The sequence below is a fragment of the Chanodichthys erythropterus genome, chromosome 13 (assembly GCF_024489055.1).
Source record: "Chanodichthys erythropterus isolate Z2021 chromosome 13, ASM2448905v1, whole genome shotgun sequence".
Classification (NCBI taxonomy): domain Eukaryota; kingdom Metazoa; phylum Chordata; class Actinopteri; order Cypriniformes; family Xenocyprididae; genus Chanodichthys; species Chanodichthys erythropterus.
In genome coordinates, this window is record NC_090233.1 from 35,533,376 (window position 1) to 35,553,734 (window position 20,359).

At 41.1% G+C, this 20,359-nt stretch overlaps 1 protein-coding gene across 1 annotated transcript in view; it reads right to left on the bottom strand.

The window, feature by feature from the left end:
* Positions 1-1,310: 1,310 nt before the first annotated feature.
* Positions 1,311-20,359, bottom strand: part of arhgap20b (Rho GTPase activating protein 20b) — a 56,105-nt gene continuing 37,056 nt past the window's right edge. The window contains exons 14-15 of the mRNA XM_067407064.1: positions 7,434-7,548; positions 1,311-4,279 (exon numbers count right to left, since the gene is read on the bottom strand). Of these exons, the coding sequence (XP_067263165.1) occupies positions 2,427-4,279; positions 7,434-7,548 (1,968 nt within the window). The 3' untranslated portion in view covers positions 1,311-2,426. The remainder of the gene's footprint in view (positions 4,280-7,433; positions 7,549-20,359) is intronic.

Here is a 20,359-nt window from a genome sequence, read left to right on the forward strand (position 1 = left end):
ATAAACCAATCAGAGTGTCATCTCCCCTTCCCTTTAAGAGCGAGATGCACTCGCGCCATGGCGGATTGCTATTTACATGGTGGAATTTGTTGGTGGAAAAGCTGAACGCTTTTCAAGCGAAGAAACCGATCTGCTCGTGCGCGAAGTTAAAGCGCGCGAGTAGATCATCTACGGGACAAGCAGGATATAACATTATATATATTATATAATTATATATTATATAACATTATAAAATACACTGACTTATTAAACACACCGATTCAACTGAGGCGCAGTCTATTTTCAGCTCCTTAAAATAGCAATGCGCCGGCAATGCGCCTGAACACACCTCTTTTTTAGACCAGCACGCCCATGGGCGCACTAACTGGCGCAAATGCATTTACTAATTTAAGGACGTGGCGCTGAACGGGAAAACGCGAACGGCGCCGGACGCAAACTAGCAAACACACTTGCGCTGCGCCTTGCGTAGCATTGCGCCGGGTGTATTATAGGGCCCATAGACTCAATCACACTCACTTTCACAGCTACGGATGATTTTAGTGCCCTCAATTCACATATGCTGCATGTTTTTGTATTGTGGAGGTGCAGTGCTTCCCACTGAACCACTGTGCACAAAAACAAACATGATTCTGAACCAAATGATTATTTAATAAATAAAAAAAAAAAAAGGTTTTCACTGGATCTACTGATGCACACTTACATCTAAACACATCCCGCATCTTACACAGATCAGCTTCCCTGGGTTATATCTTTTTTTTTTTTTTTTTTTTTTGCTCTCTTCACATACAGGTCCCTTCTACTATATTTGCTCCTATAGCGATGCACTTTGTGACGTCTACTGTTTGCATCACATTGATTTTCCAGTTCTACATGCGTGTTTCTGTTCATGCATTCAACACCAGATTCTTTCTGTTTTATTATCTTTTCTTACGTCTTATTATGTGTTCTTTGTATGCACGTGCCCCCTATACCACTCCAGCCAAAATGTTGTTTTGACTAAACTTTTCCATTGGTGTTAATCTCTTATAGAGCCATTATAAAATAAAGAAATTGCGAATTCATAAAATTTGCTTTGAGAATTGCCAGCCACGGATGGCAGCATTCTCATTCGATTTCACCTGCACACCTCCCTCTCATTGAAAATGAATCCTGACTGGAATTTCCCAGTGCTTTTCTTCACTGTGTGTGTGTGTGTGTGTGTGTGTGTGTGTGTGTGTGTGTGTGTGTATATATATATACACACATACACACACACACACACACACACACACACACACACACTATAAACTAGGGTTCTGAGGGGTCTGAGGGCTGTGAAAAAAAAAGATTTTACAAAACATATATTTTAGAGATGACAAAGGTAACATACGATTTTTGCAATTAATCTCATGATTTATGACCAGAATTTAGAAAGTATATTGTAAAACTGAAAAATAATATTGTAAAATTCAATTAATATATTTGAAATCATTGTGTTAAACATATTTAATTAATATCTTAAAGGGATAGTTCACCCAAAAATTCTGTCATCATTTCCTCATTCTTATGTTTTGCCAAACTTTAATGACTTTAATGACAAAAGAAGATATTTTGGAAAATGACTGATTTTGTCAACATTCTGAAAGTCACTGGGGTCCAGTGTTGTTTGGACCCCAACGTTCTTCAAAATATCTTTTTTTTTTTAATAGGTTTTGAAAACAACTAAACATTAAGGCCTGGTTTCACAGACCGGGCTTAGCCTAAGCCAGGATTAAGCCTTAGTTCAATTAAGGCATTTAAGTATCTTTTATAAACGTACACTAGAAAAAAACATTACTGGTGTGCATCTTGAGACAAAACAATGGCACTGACATATTTTAAGATCTGTCAGTACAAGTTACTTTCAGTTAAAACAGCTCAAACATGCATTTTAGTCTAGGACTAGCTTAAGCCTTGTCTGTGAAATCGGGGGGAAGTCTTTTTCATGAATCATATGCAGTACATTAGTGTCTTATTTTGAATAAAATATTACATTCAACATCTTATTACTTTACTTTGTTTTAGGCTTTGGTTTATTTTGGTTTCAGTTTTGTGATATGAATGTTAATGAATTTATAGTTCATTTTATTTTGTATAGCCAGAGCAATATGAGCTTTCCATTCACACAACTGCATCACTCCCATCTCTGTGTGCTCTCTCTGCAGAAGCCTTTGAAATTGCACACCCCACAGTGCAATCCTTGTGGAAATGTTTTTCATTTTATGCCTTCAACCTCTATTCCATACATATACACAAACAAACAGGCTCGCTTTATAGATTCTCATAAAATCTACAGACTGTATGCCTAACAAAAAACAAAAAACAACAACAACAAAAAAAAACACATTGACATCAAATGTTGCATACACTTCATCTCCTCATGGTATTATATAACTAGAAGGATTCAATTATGGTAACGACTTCTTCTGTGCCATCCCTCTGCTGCCAGGGAGCTTGATACAGATTGTGTGGCGAAAGGTTCCTGAGGATTTCCTAGCAGGTTTCGGATTAGCATTGCTGTGAATGAGCTTTATACTGGGGTTAACATTATAACCACCCCTAATGCTAACAGTGGGACTAGCAGGTTCAGTAAGACAGCCAGGGCTGTGCAGGTCATCAAGAGAGCTCACGCTATGACTGATACATTTGACGCTCTGAATGGTATTTTCTGCTGGATAACTGCCTACACCGTTGCTAATATCAGTTGCGACGAAGCTAACATTAGCTTTATCAGACAAACCTGCTTCTGTCACACCCACATCATCAGAGGGAGTACAACGTGTCCTCACCTGGACTGACGTTTGCTGTGGTGGTGTGGAAAGTAACACTAGCGGCACATTATGACCGTAAAACAGTGTCTGTGGGATATGTACCTGAACAGATTCTCGCACTTTTCCGTCCTTTTCTATACTGAATCCTGGCTCAACTTTCTGCTCTGTTTCCATCTGCAAGTTTGTGGTTTGATCTGTGACCTCAGAATGTTTTAGCATCACTCTTCCATTAAAAGGAAAGACTGTGATTTTCACTCTGCTCACTTTCTGCCCACCTGAGGCATGCAGGTTTGAGCAAGAATTTTTTTCCCGCTCTAGCTGGAGCTGACTTACAGAGTTTTCTCCTTTGATAATGGATTGCTTTTGTATCATTGTGGGAGTGTATGTGAGTGTTTGTGTCACCTGGGATTCCTGTATCGCATTGTCAACCTGATTCGCCTGTGGGACTGTCCATACACTGCAGGGATTCAGTGAAATTGCTTGCGAGTTCATGTCAGGATTATGCTCTATCTGGCATGCGGTGGAGGATTGTAATGGATTCACACTAAACTCCACGCTGCACACAGACACGGATTGTCTTGTTTCACCTTTAACCTCATGAATATCACAGAAGGACTCACAGCTCATGGCATCCTCACTCTCGGCTCTTTCTCCATCTTTCACTCCATCTTTCACTTTCTCTGCATCAAAGTCATGAAAAGACGCTTCAAATCCACTCTCCTTCTCATTTTCAGTCTCTTGATCTCTCTCTTTCCAAACATCCTCTTCCTCTTCATAAGTGAAAGTACTTGTCCACCGCTTTCTGGACATTTCAGGTGTGAGAGGCCGCAGTCTCGCAGCAGTTCCGAACAGAAATGGCCGGGACTGTGTATCTTGAGGGCTGGGGATTGGATCGGCGGAGCTAAGGGACAATGTACTATCCAGTGAGCTGAGGGAAGAAGTGGTATTAGATGACAGACTTGACATGCTAGCTAATCTCCGAGCAGGATGACGGAAGCGTGTGGGAATTTGTGGCGACTTCCAGAAAGTGTAACGTCGTCGCCTGGTACCCATTCCAGAATTGTGTGATTGTTGTTCTGGGCTCAGCCCCATGGAGCCTTGTGACTGCTCAATTCTGCTGTCTATTACAGTGGCATCATAGCTGGATTGGCGGATAACAGGAGTATGAGTCTGTGCCGGTGTTTGGGGTGTGGAAAAATACATGGAAGGTTCCGAGAGGCATCGATCGCGTGATTGGCTGAGCTCCCCAACTCCCAGCATGCTCACAGAAGCACTGGAACGTGATGAAATGGAATCCAATGTTCCACAGCTGTAGGCACCTTCTGTTGATGGCATATCAGTAGGAAAGGGCCGGGGTCTCCTCTTCTCTTTCAGGGAAAGTGCAGCCAAAGGGAGGAAAAGGGGATGTACTTCAGGGAATAGTTGGGAAGAAACGGTGAAGTCTTGATCTGTGTCCTCTGAAGAGGAGTGATGAAGAAGATACGAGGCATCTAGAGAAGAGAACGAATTTTAAGATATTTAAAGTTTATTGCAGCTGTCATTTTAACATACATAATAAAAACTAATGGATAAGACCACAGAGATATGAAATCATATTTTATTAGTTTAAATACAAAATGCTTTAAAAATATGCACAAATGGGGACATCGGATGCCGATTTTCCACAAGTTAGTATGATTCTTTAGGGTCTTCGTGAAAAGTCTATAACATACCTTGATTAAAATTTCTTAATGGTTGTGTAAAGAAACACCCTTTTTACCTTGTCAAAAACAACTCTGTTCACAGCAAGCTGTTTCGATGCATGTCCCTTTAAATGATAATGAGCTACTGTTTACCCCACCCCTATCTTCCATGTAAACACTATTTGGTAGATACTGCATTGAATTCACCATTCTTATTTATGCAGTTATGCTCAAAAACGATTAAAATACATTTGAAAATTACTTGTTAGTCAAACAGCAGTCTTTGCAAGGAACTTGCCTCATCGTCATGGCAACGGTTCATGGCCTCGTCAGATTACATCAGAGTTTGTTGGTAAATCATACCACACTGATCAGACATTCCCGACCCAACAAACGGCGATTAAACGTTCAGTCGAGTGAAGACAAACTACAGGGGTATCACATGCGTATCACACTAGCTGCATCTCATTTCGGAGGCTGCATCCTGATCCAACAAACTGCAACAGAGGTGTTGGCGTTTTTCTGTGTGGTGTGAACTGCCTTTAACTTTAGCCACATTTGTCATGGAACTTGCTAACTAACTAGCACATTATTAGGAAAGGCAATTTGCAAGGATTTATAAAAAATCTATAAGGTTACTCACGTCTTCTGGAGGTACTGATCCATCCTTCAGGAACTTTTTAACAAAACAAACTTTTAAGTGCAGACATAAACGCATATAGCTAGATCCGGGGGCATTTTCCCTTCAAAAACAAAATTAATCCACTGTGTCTTCAGTGGCTCTGATGTCGAGAGTAAATGATGACTGTTATGTTCATTCTTTTATCCAACAACAAAACGCCTCACTCGCGTTTTGCCTCACTCACTGTACACCTGCGCGGCATCGAAACAATGGCGGACTGTCTGTTTACAGGTGGGTCTAAGCTAAAACAGCAGTGTCCTTCAAGAGTTGTGGGAGGGGCCTGTGCAAAATGACGTCACTTTGCCATTAATCTGAGAACGGCTTGATCTGACAAAGTGCTTATGATTTGTGGGGATTAAAAAAAAAAAGCAATGGGTGGATTTTTATGATTATAGGGTGGTTGTGTGCCAACACACATTTATGTCCAAACACCTTGTAAAAGTGAATTTTGCATCCGATGTCCCCTTTAATTGTAACCACTGTGGAAAGTTTATATGTGTATATATTTGTTTTTGAGAGCCAAATATCAAACCCACTGAAAATATCTGCTGAGATCAGAAAATCACAGAGTTTTTTTAGATATGCTGTATGTATACAGTGAAAAGCATGGATATTTTCTGTAAGCATACCCTAATGAACTACTACATTAACTGAAATCTGCATCTGTGCAGCAGAACTCATTATAGGGCTATGATATCCCATAACAAGAAGAGTCTTTATCTTCCATTTAATCAAAGAATTAACAAGAAGCAATGGTCACACTTTAGATTAGGGTTCAATTCTCACGATCACCTAACTATCAAACTACTACATTTGCCTCAATAAACTCGTAATTACTGCTTATTAATAGTTAGTAAGGTAGTTACTAACTATTTACTAAGTAGTAGGAATTGGGTAGGATTAAGGGTTGTGGAATATGAACTTGCAGAATAAGGCATTAATATGTGCTTTAAAAGTACTAATAAACAGCCAATATCCTAGTAATATCCATGCTGACAATATACGCATGCGAATACTAGAACACTTTTACACAAAATAGTGACATATGTATATGAGCATGTATTTCATATACTATTTTTAGAATATAGAGGGGTATTTTCATGTGCTGTCTGCCTTGTATTAGCAGAACATTTACTAAAGGAGTTACGTAAATCAGTGAACAGAGCACAACAAATATTCAAATAATTCACCCAACACAAAAGAAGGTATTTTTATTTAGCTATTTATTTTCAAAGTCAAAAATGTTGTTTTCGACGCATTTGATTTTCATTGTATGAAAAACATGAGGGTAAATGATGACAGATTTTTAATTTTAAAGTCACCCTGTGGTTAAAATCAAGTTTTTAATGTTGTTTATATATCTATGTGATGTTTTATTATGCTTTAAGACAAACCATCTGCAAATTCATAAGTCAACACAATTGCTGAGTATTTTCTATTAAAAGCTGCAGTAACGTCACAAACTACCTTGTTGTTACCAATCATGTCAATGTGCTAGCGGGGTTTACAATATGATTCACTTTGAGTGCTCTGAAGCAGGAGAGTCTCAAGAAGCCAGTTTATCCAAGTATATTTTTCTGTTGATATAAAGGTTTATGCAGGTCCTTAGCTGGTCATGAGTTGGTTTGATGTTGTTGAGATGATGTTGTATTGGCTATGACAAGACAGCAAATACCAGACTAAGACTCTCTTCTCTTCGCTGTACTTATTATTATTATTATTAAAGTACGGGCAAGAATAAGTATGGTAATAATACAGAAGGAACAGAAATGTTAAAGTACTGATTCTTCTCAGAGTGAACCAATTTTTTTTTCATTTTTAAACCCTGCTGACAATAACAGTAATCATGATCCAGAACAGGTTTTTGCACTTAAATACATGCAAAAAAAGGCACACCTGTTAAATAAATTTGCCCCATAGTGCAATATATACTGCGTAGCAGGCTCTGTGATTGTGTTCTAAATAGTTTATTGACATCTCAATCCAGTCTAAGACAGCTTAAGAGGATCTTGAGAGAGTAAGGGTTGAAATTCAGAGGAGCAAAGCCTGTAGAGTTGTGCTAAAACTCTCTAAGAATACTCAAAATTGTAATCACTGGCAAGTCTACAGTGTCTTAAGAGTTATATGAAAGAGATTTAGATTTTTTTCAATACCTGCAGACAACTTAAATGTGTGTGTGAGAACTGTAAAATCGCACTGTCAAAAAGGCTAATTATTGTATGTTAAGTACAACAGGCATCTAATATTAATGAGGTCCAAAGGGCAGAACAACACAATTACCTGTGTAGTCATGTGTTTCCTGCTCTGAATTCAACTGCCTGGTGAACAGACTGTCCAGATCATCTCCAAATATGGCAGGCGTGTTTTCTATCAGGTACTGGATGAGCATGGCGACCTGAAGGACAGATGAAAAACACAAAACATCATCAATATGGAAAGCAGACACAGCTGGCCTGCAAACATAAACGTTGACTATGGCAGCATATATATCAGAGACTGAAGCACTGTACAAACCAGCTCATGAACTTTGTGTGTTGGACATTTGTCGGAGCATGTAAGTATATCTGTGGTAGACACATTTGGTATGCTAGATGACTACCACCTTGTTTCTGTCCAAGTTCTAGAGTGTTTAGACATTAGTTTTGAGTTTTCATAGCACAGACCGTATGTGACGCCAGTGTGTGTGCGTGTCTGGCATATCCATAGAGATCCTCACTTCTCTCATAGAAAAAAAGCCAATGAATCTTTTACTCCATTTCAAATACAAACCAGGCCAAAGAAATGGAAATTTAAAATGCATGCAGAGGGAATGGAATGCTCTGTAGCATTTCCACTGGAAAAACAGTAATTAATAGACACCACAGGGTTTTGTGGCTGACAGAAAATTGATAATTATCCACTGCTCATGCGGTTCTCTTCCTTAAGCATTGCTTGAGTTAAGAAATGCATAAGCATCATTGTTTGTAGTCCTGGACATGTTGAACTATTCTAACCACATTAACAAGTAGGTACTATGTACACATACATATTTAAGCTCCATTTGTGATTCGTCACCATGAAATCAAAACTGACCAATTTTTATGGAATATTGCAGTGTTTATTCTAAAATGAGTGTGTGCCTGATGTCCCCTCGTAATTTTTATTTAAAAACATTAAAGGGATAGTTCACCCAAAAATGAATCTTCATAGGATAACAATCTCTATTCCAACAATCAAGAGATCTTATTCCTAAATGATTACAATGTCTATTAAACCTTTAAGTATGATCACGGCAAACATTTGAATCTGCGTTGGCGCTGCCACTGAACCAGAGAGAGCAGTTGTCATGTATAGGTCTGAAAAAGCTTCACAAACAGTCTTTTCAACCATACAGTAACGTTATTTTTGTCGCTCTGCACAGCGCCGATGCATCTCGAACAAGCCTATTGCTTTTGTGTGGGAGATATAAGTGATATTCACTTGTATTTAACATCCCATTGGGGAGTCTTGTACTGAGGTGATTGTTTTGTTATCTGCAATGATTGATAAGGATTGATTGCGAGCTCACGCAGAGAGTTTGCTCGTGCCTCAGTTCATGAATCATGAATCAAGAGCAGGGGAGAAATAACACTGAATAGGCCCTCTGTGAGATCTGGATTGTGTTCAATAATCCAGGGGGTGTAAAGGCCACTACTATTGTCTTTCTGTCTTTTTGTTGTCTTTAAATGCCACATTGATTGTTATAACTTGGAGAGTGGAAACCAATTGTTATTTTATTTTTATTTCTAAACATCTGTTCTGTAACCTAACACACCAAAGCTATTTTTAATGCTTTGTCCCTTTGGTCACAGTCGAGAATAAAAGACCCCACGTTAAAGTGCTTTGCCTGTGTTTTGGCCCTTTATTTTCTTACAGAAGGCTATTGACTGGCAACATATCTATTCTAAATACATTACTATGCAGATTGTTTTTACAAGCGTATCTTGATATTTAAGAAAAAAATGTTTGGAGGAAACATGAAATATGTTTAAGGTTATTATAGATTATATTAAATTTTATAAGGACATCTAAAAGGTCACTGAAAGTAAAAAAAAAAAAAAAAAAGATTCTACTAAAGAAAAAATACAATACTAAATATTATAAATAATACTGCAAGCAGTAATTATTGGGGCCATGCACAAAGAATACTTTAAGTCATGCCAGCATGGCTGCGAGCATCAGACCAACTGCAACAACAAGCATTTAGTATGATTTAATGGTTTATGACCTTAATGATATGGTGTGGTCGGAGTAAGACGACAATGACACATGCAAAGTTTGGTGTCAATATGCCAAAGCATTGCAGAAATACAGCCTCAGAGTCATTTTGGCATCATGATCGGTATACAAAAACAGTTTCATCTATTGACACAAATTCCATAACTTTTTTTCATTACAGTCCGAAGATTATACGATTTCATTTTGGTGAAAATCGGACAAACGGTCTTGGAGGAGCTCGAAAAAAGTAGGTTTTTGAAGGATATCAAAATGGCTATGGCAAAACTGGTATCTCGGCATGATCCAAGGAATCTTTTAAGACCAGTTACAATAGACTAATTTAATCAAAAGTTATTAGCATTTTTTTGAAATTTCATTATAACTGCCGCCAAATTTTTTAAGTTTCGTAATGCTACACCAATGCGTTCGTGAAATATAGCATTTCACAACAAAATTCTAGATGACCAATGCCCAAACTGACCAATATAGGAAAATTGGGAATCATTCGACTGAGCATGCTGTACCAAGTTATAAGCAAAAATGTCAATTTTTCCATATCTCCTGACCACTAGGTGGCACTGAGCCAAAACTGTGCAGGTAGCCTCAGGTCATGGTTGTCATAACATACACCAAGTTTGATCAGAATATGCTAAAGCCTTGTGGAGATATAGCCTCACGTTCTTTTTGGAAGGCACTTCATCAAATTTGTTTGCACATGGATGGTCTGAAGATGGTCTGGTTCAATTTTCGTGAAAATCAGAGTAACGGCCAAGGAGGAGTTTGAAAAAGGAAAATTCAAAATGGCGGAACATTTTTCATGACAGAATTTCTTAAGCCAAAGAATCAGAGGGAAAAAAATGTTTCTAGCCCTTACAGTTCAAAAGTTATTAGCATGCAAATTTGGACAGTTGGTGGCACTAGAGGGATTGAGTTAGAGACTCCAAATTTGTTATGGTGACAGTTTAGACCAGGGGTCTCCAAACACGGGCCTGGAGGGCCACTGCCCTGCAGAGTTTAGCTCCAACTTGCTTCAACACACCTGCCTGGAAGTTCCTAGTATGTCTAATTAGACCTTGATTAGCTGGTTCAGGTGTGTTTTATTGGGGTTGGAGCTAAACTCTGCTGGACAGTGGCCCTCCAGGACCGAGTTTGGAGACCCCTGGTTTAGACTGTCCTCTATCTGTATGCCAAATTTCATAACTTTCCTGCAAGCGGTTCTATGGGCTGCCATAGATTTCCAGAGCGGAAGAAGAAGAATCTGAAAAAGAATAATAATAAGAACACCAATGACTACAATAGATAATCTAATAAAAAAATCTTCCAAACTAGAGTCCCCCCAGTGAATCTCAGCCATTTCCAGTATGGTTGAAAGTATGAAAGTATGATTAATAACGGGTAATGTCTGGAAATGCATTACCGTTACAGTATACAGGAGACGGACACAGATGTAACAGGTAATGGTAGCTTTATTGACCACAGTAGAGCTGGAGACAACAAACAGGTGAGTGAACTGGTGATAGATGGTATTGAACCGGTGATATGAGGAATAGTTACTGTCCTTTCTGTTGCATGTAGAGATACGTTGGAGCTTGGAGATCACTGGAGTGACTTGGAGCTGGCTGACACACACCCACACAGCAGACGAGGCACACGAAGGGAAGGAGAGATGCTGGAGACAGGTGAGTATACGAAGAGAAGTCCTTAAGGTAAGCATCACATGGAGTATATGCGAACGAGACCGGACATAGAGTGCTGTGTGTGTGTGTGTGTGTTTTATATAGTGCTGCTGATGAGTGAGGTGATGAGGTGCAGGTGGCGGTGATCAGTACTCAGGAGACATCATGCGCTGTGATTGGGTGACGTTGGAACCTGACGTGTCTGTGACAGTACCCCCCCCTCCACGGCCCGCTCAAGAGGGCCGAGGACCCCGACGCCATGGTGGTCGTCCTCTTCCCGCGGAGTAAGCTGGGATCCAGGATGTCGTTTCTTGGGACCCAGGAGCGTTCTTCGGGGCCATATCCTTCCCAGTCCACTAAGTATTCCAGCTGACCACCACGACGCCGGGAGTCCAAGATCTCATGAACCTCATACGCAGCTCCGTCCTCCAGGATGAGTGAAGGGGGGGTTCGGCGGGAGCCACGTCAGGTCCTCTGGGAAGAACAGAAGGGTGGTGAGCTTTCGGTAGTGACACGTGGAAAGTGGGGTGTATACGATACCCTTGTGGAAGTCGGAGTTGATAGGTGACTGGGTTGACCTGCTTGACGATGGGGAATGGGCCAATGGGACTCAGCTTTCTGCAGGGCAGACGCAGTCTGATATCCCGGGTGGACAGCCAAACCATCTGACCAGGCTGGAAGACTGGAGTGTTGGAGCGTCGAAGGTCGGCTGCCAGAGAGAGTTTTGGGTGTACTCGGCCCAACCCAGGAACTGGTTCCAAGAGTCCTGGTGGTCATGACAGAAGGTACGGAGGAAGTGGCCAATCTCCTGCACCTTCCTTTCCGTCTGCCCGTTCGACTGCGGGTGGTATTCGGAAGTCAGGCTGACGGCCACACCTAGGAGGGAGTAGAACGATCTCCATACTCTGGATATGAACTGGGATCCTCGGTCAGAGACTATGTCTTCTGGTATTCCGAAATATCTGAAGACTTGGTTGAAGAGTATTTCAGCGGTCTCCATGGCAGTGGGTAATCCTGGGAGTGGAATTAGACGGCAAGACTTTGAGAAACGATCCACAACGACTAGGATGGTGGTATTTCCTTCTGAGCAAGGGAAATCAGCGATGAAATCCACTCCTAGGTGTGACCATGGGCGATCAGGAACGAGCAGCGGAAGGAGTTTCCCAGCTGGCAGATGACGAGGACTTTTGGAGATGGCACACTCCCGACAGCCCTGCACGTACTTTCTGACATCCGAAGCCATCCCTGGCCACCAGAAGCGTTCTTTTAGCAACGAGAGGGTTTCATTGACCCCCGGGTGACCAGTGCCAAGTGACGTGTGAGCTGAGTGAATGGTGGGAGTGCATCGTGTCCGAGGGATGTACAGCAAGCCGGGTTGACAACCTGGCGGAGGGTTCGTGGAAGCATTGGAGGAGGGGATGGTCTCTTCTGACCAGGTAATAGGACTCACGATGAGAGAGCTCGGAATGATAGGTTCAGGTTCTTCAGTCTTTTCTTCAGGAGCATGGAGACGAGAGAGAGCGTCTGCTTTGACGTTTTTGGTACCTGGACGGTAGGAGATGGTGTAATTGAATCGGGAGAAGAACATGGCCCAGCGAGCTTGTCTTGGGTTTAGTCTCTTTGCCGACCGAAGATATTCAAGGTTCTTATGGTCTGTCAGCACCAGGAACACATGTTTGGCTCCCTCCAGCCAATGCCTCCACTCTTCCAAGGCAAGCTTAACAGCAAGAAGTTCCCTGTCACCGATGGAGTAGTTGACTTCCGCCGGGCTGAGCTTGTGGGAGAAGAAGGTGCATGGATGGAGTCTACTTGGCGTCCCCTGCTGCTGCGACAACACCGCTCCCACTCCAGTGGTCGAGGCATCCACTTCAACGATGAACTGTTTCTCGGGATCTGTATGGACGAGTAAGGGAGCGGTGGTGAAGACTTCTTTCAGATGGTTGAAGGCGTTGGTGGCTGCTGGATTCCAGGACAGAGACTTGGGCTTATTACGGAGCAGGCTGGTGAGTGGATGGGCAATGGAACTGTAACCTTTAATGAACCGTCTGTAGAAGTTGGAGAATCCGAGAAAGCGCTGTAATTCCTTGATGGTGGTGGGTTCTGGCCAGTTGGTGATGGACTCCACCTTCCTCTCGTCCATCCGGATGCCACTGTGGTCGATGTTGTAACCCAGGAATGAGACGGAAGGTTGATGGAAGGAGCACTTCTCTGCCTTGAGGAACAGGTTGTACTGACGAAGACGGGTGAGGACCTCCGCAACGTGTCGGCGATGTTCAGCCTGGCTCCGGGAGTAGATGAGTATGTCGTCGATGTACACCAGGACGAAGCGATGGAGAAACTCCCAGAGCACCTCATGGATGAAATCCTGGAATACGGAGGGGGCGTTGACCAGACCATACGGCATTACAAGATATTCGTAGTGGCCAGTAGGGGTGATGAAGGCGGTCTTCCACTCGTCCCCCTCACGTATCCGGATGAGGTTGTACGCACTGCGGAGGTCCAGCTTCGTAAACACAGTGGCACCACGGAGATGTTCCAGGGCCGCTGGGACAAGAAGAAGGGGATACCTGAACTTGACGGTTATCTTGTTAAGTGAGCGATAGTCGATGCATGGCCGCAAGCCTCCGTCCTTTTTAGCCACAAAGAAGAAACTGGAAGCAGCAGGGGAAGTAGACGGCCTGATGTAACCTTGGGCGAGGGCTTCCTTGATGTAATCGTAAATGGCCTTCTCCTCCGGGATGGAAAGTGGGTATATCTTACCCTTTGGCACTGGTTCACCCGGAAGCAGGTTGATGGCACAGTCCCATGGCCGGTGTGGAGGCAGCTTGGAAGCCCGTTGCGGGCAGAAGACATCGCTGAAGGGGGCGTAACACTTGGGGATGTCGATGGAACGTTGTTCAACTGGACTTTCGATGGACGTGGCGTAGAGAGAGAGGTCAGGCGAAGGAGACGGTGGAACCGGAAGTTCAGCCAGACAGCGAGAGAAGCATGTGTCGCCCCACTTCTGGATTTCGCCCGTTTTCCAGGAGATGGTTGGATTGTGCTGCTCCAACCAGGGGCGCCCTAGAACCACATCAGCGGTGGAATCCTCCAGAACCAGCAGATGTATGTCCTCTTGTTGCAGTAGACCAACTCGGAGTGTTATTGGGCCAGCCACGGTGCGGACACGCTTACGACTCAGGGGTTTGCCGGTTATTGAGTTGATCTTGTAGATGGTCTGAGACGGAGAGCTCTTGAGACGTAGTTGCCGACAGATGGCGCCGGAGACTAAGTTGCCGGCTGACCCTGAGTCGAGGAGCGCGACCACTGAAAGGGAGACAGTAGCGGCAGTAAGATTGACAACAGTGGTGAGTGGCTTCATTTTATGAGTAGCAGGAATAATGGCACTCACCAGGGGTCGCGTGGTCGTGTGGCGCATGCAGCTATCACATGCCCGGGGCCTCCACAATACAGACAGAGATGCAGGGTCAGCTGATGGTGGCGTTCTTCGGAGGAAAGACGAAGATTTTTCCACTTCCATGGGTTCTTGGGCTGGTTCTGGAGTGCTGACGGGTTCGGATCGACAGAGGAGCATGTTGGAAAGTGCCTGGTCCTGGTGCTCTTGGATGCACGCCTGCATGCGAGTGGCACAGTGAATGGAGAGCTGGATGAATTTTTCGAGGCCGATGGAGTCTTTGCATGCAGCGAGATGCAGTCGTACCCGAGGTTCTAGTCCTTGACGATAAGTTGTTATCAGGGCTTGTTCATTCCATCCGCTGAGTGCTGTAAGCGTTCTGAAGTGCAAAGCATAATCGTAAATAGACATTGATCCTTGTTTCAAATTATGGAGTTTCTCACCAGCTGAAGAATCTGTGATCGGTTTACCCAACACTTCCCGGAAGTGAGAAATAAACAACGAGTAGGATTGGGTTACAGCGCCCCGCTGGGACCAGATGGAATCGGCCCACTGCAATGCTTTGCCGCTGAGCTGAGAAATGATGAACGCAATCTTGGATGCATCACTCGGGTACAGGTGCGGCTGCATCTCCAGGACCAGTGTGCATTGCAGCAGGAACCCGCTGCAATCCTCCGCCGATCCTGAGAAGGGCGCCGGTTTGGCCATGGGACTGGCGTACCATGGTAGTGAAGGAGAACTGTTGACATCGGTGGTAGTGTTCGCTGGTGCAGGTGAAGGGACAGTAACTGGAGATGGCGGTGGTGGATTGATGGTAAGTGTACGCCGAAGCGCATCCACCAGTTCTTGAAACGGATCCGGCTGGGTCATACTGGGTCTGCGGTGTTGGTCCGGTCTTCTGTTATGGTATAAAGGAGACGGACACAGATGTAACAGGTAATGGTAGCTTTATTGACCAAAGTAGAGCTGGAGACAACAAACAGTTGAGTGAACTGGTGATAGATGGTATTGAACTGGTGATATGAGGAATAGTTACTGTCCTTTCTGTTGCAGGTAGAGATACGTTGGAGCTTGGAGATCGCTGGAGTGACTTGGAGCTGGCTGATACACACCCACACAGCAGACGAGGCACACGAAGGGAAGGAGAGACGCTGCAGACAGGTGAGTATACGAAGAGGAGTCCTTAAGGTAAGCATCACATGGAGTATATGCGAACGAGACCGGACATAGAGTGCTGTGTGCGTGTGTGTTATATAGTGCTGCTGATGAGTGAGGTGATGAGGTGCAGGTGGCGGTGACCAGTACTCAGGAGACAGCGTGCGTTGTGATTGGGTGACGTTGGAACCTGACGTGTCTGTGACAATTACACTATGCAAGCGCATACCTAAAGAATGCACTTCATAAAAGTCAAGAAGTTTCTTCCTTATCGATTTCATTACATACCATTAAAGTATGGGAATTTACCTCATGATTGTTTTGTGTGACAGTGAACAATACCCGGATGACATACTGCATCTGCTGAGTTTCTGAAGTGAGCAACCATTAGGACACAGAAGCTGCAATGGCTCTTAAGTGAAATTTGCTACCTATAACTCTTACACTTTCATAATGGAAATTTATGTTCTTTGCCAAACAACACATAGGTTAAAATACGTCCAGAAGAACTGTATGTCAAGAAGATACATTATCGATTCCATTACATATGAATGTACAGTATGTGGATTCAGCCCATGTTTCTTTCTTTTAATAGAATGATCATGCAATATAAAATGGAGGTTAAATCTACAGATGCAGTTTACCTATTTCTCAGAGTGAAACGCGGAGGCTTACAGAGAGTCAGTCGCACATATTGGACATGTTTTTCTACACAGTAGATTAGATCACAGATGTGATCTCATCTCCACTGGATCAAACAGGTCTGAGATCTTCGAATTCGAATTTCAAATTAAATTGAATAATCCTTATATATTATTCAAATTATGATTTAAGAATTTTAAATGGGTTAAAAAAAAACAAACAAACTAGAGCTTAATAAAACATTTTGTATAAATCTTATTGGAACAAGGGAATGGACCATTTCAGTTTATGTGATTGATATTCATAAATTCTACATCCCTTAATCTTACCTAATTCCTACCCGATATATAAACTTAACAACTACCTCACTAACTATTAATAAGCCATAGTTAGGAGTTTATTAAGGCAAAAGTAGTAGTTAATAGTTAGTTAGTAGTGAGAATTGGACCCTAAAGTGTAACCATAATATGAATAATATTAATAATAAGGATTATTCAATTCAATTTGATGGAATTTTACTATACAATTGAAATTTGTAAATCTTAAAAACAGGCTTAAATAATGCTCCAGCATGAATACCTAGAATTCAAAGACAGCATACACTTTTCCTACCCCCGATGGATAGTCAATGTGATGTGAATTATGCAGAGGGTGTGGATTCAGAGCATGTGTACACCCTGCCTCATACATGGAATTTTTTCAAGTCTGATTATTGGTCTGTTAATTGCCCATCATTTGCCAGTAAATAAGTTGCTATGGAGACCAGTTTTTAATAATCTCTAGGCAGCCAGGCAACACTGCTTTTCGTTCACATGCCCTTCAAATGCCCAGCATAGTCCTCAAATTAATGGAAGAAAAGAATTTTCATGACTCATATTATTTCTTCTGTTCATCTTTTTCTTCCTCTCCTTATGTATGGCTATAATGTCAATCATCTCAGGCTCAGTCATGAGAAAATTGAGCTTGGTTTCCTCCCAAAATCTCCCACTCTATTTTCAATCTCTGAGTAAATCACCAACCACCTCAGGTCTATTCAACGACCTACTATACATTATACTCTGATTGTGGACTGCTGTGCCAGCAGTACCATCCTGTTATTTGCCAAAATCAAACTCTACCAGCAGCTGCAATCAGCTGTTGAAATGTTTATCATCTCTCTCAGTGAAAAAAAAACCTAATCTAACCAACCTCCTCCTTTAATCTACAGCTCAAACTATGGTGGTGCTATAACTGATGTATGTATTTGGATGTATAACTGGATGTATTTTTTATAGTAAAAAACAGCTATCTTTAATAAACTCTGTATTTCTTTTTTTTTTTTTTTTTTTTTTTTTTAAGTAATTAATTTTTCACAAAAAAAAAAAAGATCATTATTTTTAAGCAGCATATTCTTCTTTTTTAAATGTCAAAAAATGTTTTAAAAGCTTTCATAAAAACTAATTAATCAAAATTAAATAATCTACTAATATGTTGTTTTAATGTAGCTCTGTGGTGGCTATACATTCATATGCACACTTTTCCTGGAAAATTAAGGCATACAGCCATTTTACACATTCTGAGTGATGTTTTCATTAATTGATATTTGACTCTCAGATTATTGCAATTTCATTAAGCACTAAAAATGATGCATGGCAGTGAGTGAGGCCTGAATGAATCCCTCTCACATTGGCCTGATGTGAATGACTCATCAACGGCTGTCATATGCAGCAATAGAAAATTAGGGGAGAATCTGGACATGCTTTTCAATGCTGCTGAATTTGACAAGGAATTTCCTTTGACATGCAAAATCTTTTAAGCACCTATTTGAAACCCAGTTCATGTTAAGACAAACTTTGGATTCATTCTGGTTTATACAGTGTTACAAAGAAGGTTCAAAATTACTTTTCCAAGCAATGCCATGTGTACATCTTATTTTGCCTTATAGTACTCTAAACAAACCTAAGATTTATAAATCTCTTGGTGTGTTGTATCAAATATCATGCCACCAGTATTGTAAGAGTATAGTGAAGTTGGTCCCTGGTATTCAAACTGCTAATGATTTTCCTGCTTGCATTTGTGTCAACATCCTGTTGATAAGAGAAATCCCTTTGGTGACATCAGGAAATCTGATTTTGCTTCTGTAAACAGCAGAGGTTAATAAGCAGGACAACTCACAACTAAGTCAGCAGCCATCAGATGCATCATTTGCATTAATCATTTGCAGCTTTAGGCTAATAATAGCAACATCCTTATTAGAGATTTCTTGAGGAACAAGTTTTGCGCATTTGTGCGATTTACAAATTGACGTTGGCCCAGGTTGTTGCTCCCTTTAGCACCCTTACCAGAAGCAGCTTGTGCTTATTTGGTGATAGGGGTTTTAAACTGTGTCTCCCCAAGAGCAATGAGGGTGAACTGTTTAAACGGCATGACAGCATGCTTAACACTCTGAGGTCTAAAAACGCGCCGGCGCGTTTTGCAGTTTTTTTTTCACATTGCAGCAAAACAGACTTAAAATACTCCGTCATTTTTTGTCATAGAGACATAAGTAATATATCAATTGAAACTATAGAATGTCTTCTTTTTTTTGTGTACACTCACAATCAAAATAAAACTTTGTGCTTTTTAAAAATAAATAAAATATACAGGGTGTGCTGTCCTGCCGTCTCCGTCTCTGCAAACATCGTTCTAAAACGTCACTAAAAGTAACTAAAATAGATGGCTTATACATGCTACATGGACATGAGAGATATGTCTTTGGAAAGCTTTAAGTGTCTACTTTTAAACAAAACAAATAAATTCTAAAACAAATATTCTCCCTTTATGTAATCAGTATAAAAGTAAAGAGAGGTACTGTTTCTCCTGTCTGACCTAATTATCTTTAATGTGTGCCCGCCCACGCGCAGAGCGCTCTATTCATAAGATAATGTGCTGAGGCGATTTATGCAAACTGTAAACGCCCCTAACAGCGTCTTAAAAAGCATCAAGTTTCATCAGATTCATTCGCTGTCCTTCGCGTTTGGAAGATGGCACACTACACAGGTGAGCAGGCTCTTCAGATGGTCCTGGACAGTGAGGAAGTTCACTCTTTCCTCGGAAGAAGAACACGACTCTGACGATGAACGTCTGCATTTTGAAGAGCGACTTGATCCAGCTGAAGATACAGTTTCTGATGAGTAAGTGATTTAGTTTTACTTAAATTATTTGACGTGTTTTTTTTTTCTATATAAGCGTACATATATTTGCCTTATATTTACATCTATCTATATAACTATATATATAACTTTATCTCATAAAAACGCTTATAAATAGAATGCTTTTCTGTTGATATAGGGCCTACTTAAATTATTTATATAAGCGTACATCTATATTTGCCTTATATTTACTTCTATCTATCTATCTATCTATCTATCTATCTATCTATCTATCTATCTATCTATCTATCTATCTATCTATCTATCTATCTATCTATCTATCTATCTATCTATCTATCTATCTATCTATCTATCTATCTATCTATCTATCTATCTATCTATCTATCTATATATAACTTTATCTCATAAAAATGCTTATAAATAGAATGCTTTTCTGTTGATATACTCAAATTATTTGACGTGTTTTTTTTTTATATACAAGCGTACACATTCACCTGCAATTCCCACTAGGAGGGCACGCAGCAACACAGTTGAGTAAGTACACTTTTACCCACTATATGGTAGGCCTATATTGAAATCTGTAAGATTTTTCATGTTTTTAAAATAAGTTTCGTCTGCTCACCAAGGCTGCATTTATTCAATTAAAAATACAGTAAAAACAGTAATATTGTGAAATATTATTACAATTTAAAATAACTGTTTTCTATTTGAATATATTTCACAAAGTCGTTTATTCTTGTGATGTCCAGCATCATTACTCCAGTCTTCAGTGTCGCATGATCCTTCAGAAATCATTCTAATATGATGATTTGCAGCTCAAGAAACATTTATTGTTTACAATTGTTCAGAAATGTTTCATAAGTAGCAAATCATCATATTTGATGATAATATTTGATGATAATATTAATAAGATTCATATTTGATGATAATATATTTGCAGAGCTCTGTGGTGTGTCGTCACAGAAAGCAGCT